Source organism: Mirounga leonina, unplaced genomic scaffold (genome assembly GCF_011800145.1).
Source record: "Mirounga leonina isolate KUSES-001 unplaced genomic scaffold, KU_Mleo_1.0 Mir_101664, whole genome shotgun sequence".
NCBI lineage: Eukaryota > Metazoa > Chordata > Mammalia > Carnivora > Phocidae > Mirounga > Mirounga leonina.
Window position 1 is genome coordinate 23,391,325 of NW_023270175.1, and position 7,337 is coordinate 23,398,661.

The 7,337-nt window shown below is 46.1% G+C and overlaps 1 protein-coding gene across 1 annotated transcript; it reads right to left on the reverse strand.

Moving 5' to 3' along the window:
* Positions 1-5,995: 5,995 nt before the first annotated feature.
* On the reverse strand, positions 5,996-7,071 carry LOC118011193 (40S ribosomal protein S12-like). Its single transcript, XM_035005764.1, has 2 exons — positions 7,023-7,071; positions 5,996-6,468 (listed from the first exon to the last, which is right to left on the reverse strand). The coding sequence occupies exons 1-2, from the start codon at positions 7,069-7,071 to the stop codon at positions 5,996-5,998; spliced, it is 522 nt and encodes a 173-aa protein (XP_034861655.1).
* Between the last annotated feature and the right edge of the window lie 266 nt (positions 7,072-7,337).

The following is a 7,337-nucleotide window of genomic DNA, read 5'->3' on the forward strand; positions in this document are numbered from 1 at the left end:
TGTGGGACGGAGCCCCGTGTCAGGCTCCAAGCTCAGCGTGGAGTCCGCTTGAGACTCTCCCTCTCTATCTAGCCCCCTCCCATATGTGTGTGCTCTCTCTCTCTCTCCTTCTAAAATAAATAAATAAATCCTTAAAAAAACAGATGAGTAGAAATTCACTAGCCAAGAAGGGGTGAGAGGTGGGTGTTCAAGGGAGAAGCATGGAGCCATCTAACATCTAACATCTGGCCTTGGGGGTTGGGGAGCAAAGACTGAAAACCTCCAGCACAGGGCAGAGGGGGTTAGGAGTGGGGGGACACCTGGCTGATGGGGTTGGCATGGCAGGCCACAGAGGACCCTATATGAAGGCTGGACTTGATCCTGATGAGAATGAGAACCTACTGAAAGACATACTGGCAAGAATGGACTGGAGGGGAGTAAGTCTGCACAGAAAAAGCCAGTGGAGTGTTAGGCTCTGCTTCTACTCCCAAGACACTTACTGGAATCACTCACTCAAGGTCAGTCAGCTTCCAACCCAGTTCTATCTGTCTCTACAGTACATTCCATTGTCTCTGAGCATGTACCGCAGGAAATAGCCTAGGAATTAGCCAATAGGCTCATTTCCATTTATTTAACTGGTTTATACAATTGACACAAGGTGCCAGGCACAGAAATATAAAGACGAATAAGGCATGGCCACTGCCCTTAACTCTCCTGCTTTTTAAATAATCCAGAGGGGCACCTGGGTGGCTCAGCTGGTTAAGCGTCTGACTCTTGATTTCAGCTCCGGTCATGATCTCTGGATTGTGAGATCGAGCAGGCATTGGGTGTGGAGGCTGCTTAAGATTCTCCCTCTCTCCCCCTCTGCCCCTCCCCTCCTCCGCACGCATCTCTCTCTAAAAAAAAAAACAAAAAACAAAAACATTATTTAAATAATTAGAAATATATCAGAGGGTTTGACTGTCATTTAAACAGCAGTGAAGGGGTGCCTGGGTGGCTCGGTCGTTAAGCGTCTGCCTTCGGCTCAGGTCATGATCTCAGGGTCCTGGGATCGAGCCCCGCATCGGGCTCCCTGCTCAGCGGGAAGCCTGCTCCTCCCTCTCCCACTCCCCCTGCTTGTGTTCCCTTTCTCGCTGTGTCTCTGTCAAATAAATAAAATCTTTTGAAAAAATAAATAAATAAACAGCAGTGAATGTGACACTACTCTAAGACCTCTACACATGTTTAGAATTATAATGACTTTTAACAATAACTTTGGTAATACAAACACCTTTAGGTATTTAGATTTTCTGATTTGCCCAAAGAAGTGAGCACATAACCAGAAATCCAAGTTAGCCAGTTCCTTCTATGGCCTTGGGCATATTCCTTCCTCTGAAAAACGAGGACAGATCTAACAGCACTTCTATATCTGACAAGGCTAAGCTAGAAAGCTTACTATCGAGTCCCATTAACTATTTCCATATACACTCATATATGTAAGGCATTTCGCCTTTATGTTCTTTTTGTCTTTAACAAAAAAATTCCCCTTACTCTATTTCTCAGGAGGATTTGGTTCTCTTTCCCCCTATGATTTCCAGAACATTTCAAAACTTTTCAAATGAAAATATGCGAGTCATGACTTGTGGGTAGCAAGTTAGGACTTGTGGGGACAGTTAGGGGGAGGGCAAACTCTGAGATCTGCCAGCAATTGTTTTCTCTCTTGATTCGAACGAAGGAAAAGATCATGTTATTTATACAGCATAAGGTTCCAGATTTTCAGGAATGAAATCTGAGCCCAGCATGTCAACATATTGGTCTGTTCTGTCTTGGAATCTACAGTAGATGGATTTCTTTGTGCTGGGAAACATTAGGAAGGTCAATATTCTTTTCTGATTTTTTTCTTTTAAGAAAAGAGTTCATTCTCACACTCTGAAGTGGCGGTATTAGATATCATCCAGATAATACGCTCAATGGTCGAGCCGACTTCAGTTTCAAACATAAAGCCTCAGGGCAAACAGCTTTTATGTATTCAGTTACATGTTCTTTACTTTACAGATAATGTTTTTCCACAAATACTCCCAGCCTGGGAGGAGATACAGAAGTGAACAATCCAATGAAATAAAAATAATAGTGACGTTAGTAACAGAGTCCCAAATCGCAAAGGACCCAGAGAGACACGGACCTGGGCTTCGGGATCAGGGGAACCTGCTAGAAGCAGGTAAGTCAGAGGCCTCCGGGGGGGGAGGGGGTTGGGGTGGGGCGGAAAGAGCGCTGGGCCGGGGATCACAGGACAGGACTTCAAGTCCTGGCCTCTTTCTGATGAGCTCTGCAACAACGCGTAATCACTTACCCTCGATGGCTTTCAGCTTTCTCATCTTCACAAGAAAGGGGTTGGCCTGGACCTAAGAGGAAAGGGTCCTGGAGCCCAGGACAGCTGGAGGCCTGACCCTGGTTCTGCCACTGGCCGGTGTGGAACCCTGGACCGACGGCCAGTCTCTGAGCCTCAGTTTCCCCCTCCCCCCCCCACCCCCGTAAAATCAAGGACAGTAATACTTTCCGGACTGAGGTACGCTGAGGATTAAAGGGATAGTGTTTTTAAAGCGTCTGGCACATAGTAGGCAGCACTCTGGCTTCCCCTGGAAGTCCCTTCCCGCACTAAGACACCCTGGCCCCCATCCGGTTCCTTTGTCTCCAAACTCCAGTCCGTGGCTTAGCAACAGCCCGCATTCCCAATCACGGCAGGGGCACACACACCTGAATTGCTGCTTTCAGTTTTCCCAATTGCCACGAAAACTTCTTCCCGCGAAGTATTTGCCCCAACTGGGCATCTCCTGAAGTGCGTCGCCACACTTTCTGGCTTCCCGGGCTCCGCGGCCACTCCCCCCCCCCCCCCGATGGGGAGGAAGGGACCGGGCAGTGGGGGATGAGTTTGGGAGGGAGGCGACCGGGACGGGGCCCGGGGACCGCGCTCGGCCTCCCACTTCCGCCGCTCCAGGTGTTTCGGGGCCGGCCGGCGATGGAGCGAGGGTTTCCCACGTCGGGAGGGCGCAGAGCCGGCCCATCTTCCGGGCGCGGGCCTTGGGATTAGCAGAGCCCAAAATAGGGTCCCTTGGGGGGGATGGTCTGCTGGCGGTTTGACTGACGTGGCCCGGGGAGAGGGCTGCTGGTGGTCCTTCCTTGGGAAGGCAACTCCTTGTTCGGAATTCCTTAATTCCAGGGAGGCTTCAGATACCTATTTATAAAAGTAACATATATAATTTACATATATTTATAACAGTATTATAACCACATTAGAGAACCTTTGAAAAGCAGAGCAAAAGAAAAACCCTTCCCCATTTATAATTACAACTCCCAAATGCAGAGGCTGGTAGTATTTTGCTGTGTGTTAGTTGTGTTGTGTTCTTTGAGTCCTTTCCCAAAGCTTTCATTTCGTTAGTTAGTTGTATATTCACACACACACACACACACACACACACACACACTCACACTTTTTGTACCTTGCTTTTCACACTGTAAACTTTTCTAGGTAGATGCTTCATGGTCATTATTTTAGTGACAGCAAACTACACTTAGGGGATTCAGTAGGATGTATGTTACAATTGTGCTGTTATTAGCCCTTTGGGTGGTCTCCAATGTTCTTCTGTTGTAACTAACACTACCACCGGGAATGTGTATTAGCATAACGTCTTGTCTTTTCACCCAAATTTCTTTACTTTTGAGATTTTATTTATTTATTTGTCAGAGAGAGAGAGAGAGAGAGAGCGCGCGCCCGCGCACAAGTAGGGGGAGGGGCAGAGGGAGAGAGAGAAGCAAGCTCCCCGCTGAACAAGGAGCCCAATGCAGGACTCGATCCCAGGACCCTGGGATCATGACCCGAGCTGAAAGCAGACACTTAACTGACTGAGCCACCCAGGTGTCCCTTCACCCAAATTTCTTACCATTTCCTTAAAGTCACCTCCTAGAAATTGATTACATCACCTCTAAAAATGTTGGTTGTTTTTTTCTTCCAGGGTAACTATGCTGTGATTTACAGCGAGAGGAGCACCTTTATCCCCCTTGAGTTCGATTACTAGTTTTGTCTGTTTTTTAAGCAAGCCTTTTGAAGTGAGTGGGATTTGAATGAAGAAAGATGGCTTAGTGAATAAAGCCTGGGAGGTTGTCCCAGGGACAACCCCATGATCCCATGATCAGGGAGACGTGGTGAGTGGAAAAAATGGATGAAAGTGCTTCGTGGGGAGGAAGGGACAGGGCAGTGGGGGATGAGTTTGGGAGGGAAAAATGGTGGGGCCAACCCCCTTGATGTGACCCAAGTTGCAGGTGCAAGAAAGATGGATTTAGAAACAGCAGTTTGGACCAGTTAAAAGCAAAAGAGCCTGGGCTCCAGGCATGAAATCAGCCTCAAGGATTTGGTGAAGGGATGGAAGAGAAGTGAATTTTGGATTACAGGGTCTATCATGTACAATGGGGAAGGAATCCTACACTCTCTAATTTATTGAATACTTCCCCTGTGCCCACGGTTTGGAGGCTATCCTAATGAATAATAACCCAAGGAGAGAAGTAATATCATTATCCTCATTTTACAGATGTAGAAACTGAAGGTCTGAGGGCTTCCTTGTCGTAGCCAAGGCCGCACTACAGGTGGCAGAAAGGAAGATTCGAAACCATGCCTTCCTACTTCAAACCTAGGGCCTTCAGGATCAAGAACAAGATTTGGACAGAGGACAGAAGAGACACAGCATTTATCCGGGCCATGAGAGCCTGGGGTCAGGCCTGGGTGGAGAAAGACCAATGATCGAGAGACATGCTTTCCTCTCCCCTAGATCAATGAAAGAATGTGTCTCCTGCTCAATTTCAAGTACCTCCTCTTTCTGTCCCAGTTAAAGTAGAAACAGTGTGTGCTTAGAGGGTTTGTACTAGACAAAGCCAGAGTTAAGTTTTCTTTCTTTTCAGAAATTATATTTTATTATTATTTTTTTAGTATATGTGCTGCCGAAGCGAACACTTATTATTTTTTTAAAGCAAGCTCTCCACCCAACATGGGGCTCGAACTCACGATCCTGAGATCAAGAGTCACACGCTCCACCGGCTGAGCCAGCCAGGCGCCCCCAGAGTTAAGTTTTCAAAGGCACTTTTCTCCTACCCCCTTATTTCAACTTCTCATTATTTTGCTAGAAAATGCCATTGGGTTGGAAACATGGATTGTGTTGGACTGGTCACCAATTCAGATGTGTTCTTATTCCCCCACTTTCTATTCGGCATATTCTCTTCGAAAGCATGGTTATATAACACACATCGTGTGGAGATCTGAGGTGAGCCACCTCTCAACCAGGGAAACGTCTTAGTGTGGCTGGTTTCAAAGCCTGGGTTTCCAGAGCATTCAGTGCTCAGCGAGGGAGGAAACCCAGCTGGCCCATTGTCTTCTGAGACCAACAAACTTTTGTATAAAACAACAGTAACAACAGGTAATTATTTTGATCTTCAGATTCAGATTCAGATTCTCTCTTTTTTTTTATTTTAAGATTTTATTTATTTATTTGACAGAGAGAGACACAGCGAGAGAGGGAACACAAGCAGGGGGAGTAGGACAGGGAGAAGCAGGCTTCCCGCTGAGCAGGGAGCCCAATGCGGGGCTCCATCCCAAGACCCTGGGATCATGACCTGAGCCGAAGGCAGATGCTTAACCATCTGAGCCACCCAGGCGCCCCTTCTCTCTCTCTTTTTTAAAAAATATTTTATTTTTAATTTTAATTAATCTCTACACCCAAGGTGGGGCTCGAACTCACAACCCTGAGATTGAGAATCGCACCCTCTACCAACTGAGCCAGCCAGGTGCCCTGCGCCCCCACCCCCGTCTCTCTTTATTTAAATTATATAAATATAAAAGAGATAATAATATTTATATTATATAAATATAAGAGAGAGAGAAATAATGGAAGGAAATACTCCAAAACGTTCGCATCGACATGATATGTGGCTGGCTGGTGGTATTATAGCAAATTTTAGATTTTTTTTTCTTTGAGGAACAAGAGCTAACTCTTTAATTTGTTCGTTTCTTGCATTTGAAGTACGCCTCAATGACATCCCTGGCCTGAGACTCTTTGCCGTCGTCCTTCACTATAACACAGCTGCAAGCAAGCCCTTGGCCCGGCGGGGGGTGGGGGGGCTCTCCCCCTGTGTCCGTTCCACAGAGGCCTCCTCTCTCCCCTCGTTTCTTGTTGTCATCAACCTTAATTAGGTTGATTTGGTGCTCAGCACAAAGGGCCTCCACCAACTTGACATACACAGGCTCGTCACAGTTGGATGCAAGCACACAAAGGTGGGCTTGGCCTTGTCGAAGGCTCTGGCAGCTTTTGTGAATTCCCGGTGCTAGGCCATCCTGGATGAGGGCGGTCTTCCGCACCTCTTGTAAAGCAGTATTAATGTCCACGACACCTCCAGCCGCAGGGCCTCCCTCGGCCGGGGCCAGGGATGGAGCTGAATCTTGAACGCACCCCAGCCTCTGCCTCGGAACTGCAAGGAAAGAGCTAGCTTTTTATTATACTTTCCAGTGTTTTCCAAAAATGTCCGTAGCAAGGATGATTTGCGTTGCTATTTGGAAAAACAGGAAAACAGTAAGTTATTTATTTTTTTCAAGATTTTATTCATTGACTTGAGAGAGGGAGCGCAAGCTAGAGAGAGCACGAGGTGGGGGGAGGGCAGAGGGAGAGGGAGAAGCAGATTCCCCGCTCCCCGCTGAGCTGGGGGCCCCATGTGGGGCTGGAACCAGGACCCTCGGATCATGATCTGAGCCCAAGGCAGCAGCTCAACCGACTGAGCCACCCAGGCGCTCCATAAGTTGTTTTGTTTTTTTTTTTTTTGCAGATTTTCAACATGTTTCATTTTATCAATAAACAGATTAATAATAAAAATAAATTTACTGACTACTGTGTCTTTAATTTTGAGCAGAAATTTAAAGAACTTTCTATATTAACCTTAGGATATAACCTTTTTATTTGCATGGTTTTTTTTCTAGTCTTTTATAGTTGTCTATCATCTTGATACCCAAAATATGAGGAAACTTTTACATCCATTTTCTAATTTAATGTACATAAGAATGTTAATATGCCATATCATGGCTATCTTGAAAATATATTCTGAAATCAGTCATTTCTCTACACCTCCTGTCATGACCTTAGTACAAGCAGTCGTAACCTCTCACCTAGACCACCTTCAGAACCCTGTAAGTGTCTCTTGCTAAAACTAGCTCAACTCCCTTGAGTCCTAATCTCCTCGGTGCCTAAAGGCACTTTCCTTGTTTTGTTTTGTTTTTTTCATTTAAATTGTATTAGACCAAAATTCTGCTCAAAAGATTTTTTTTTAACAGTAAGAGTTGTTTATTT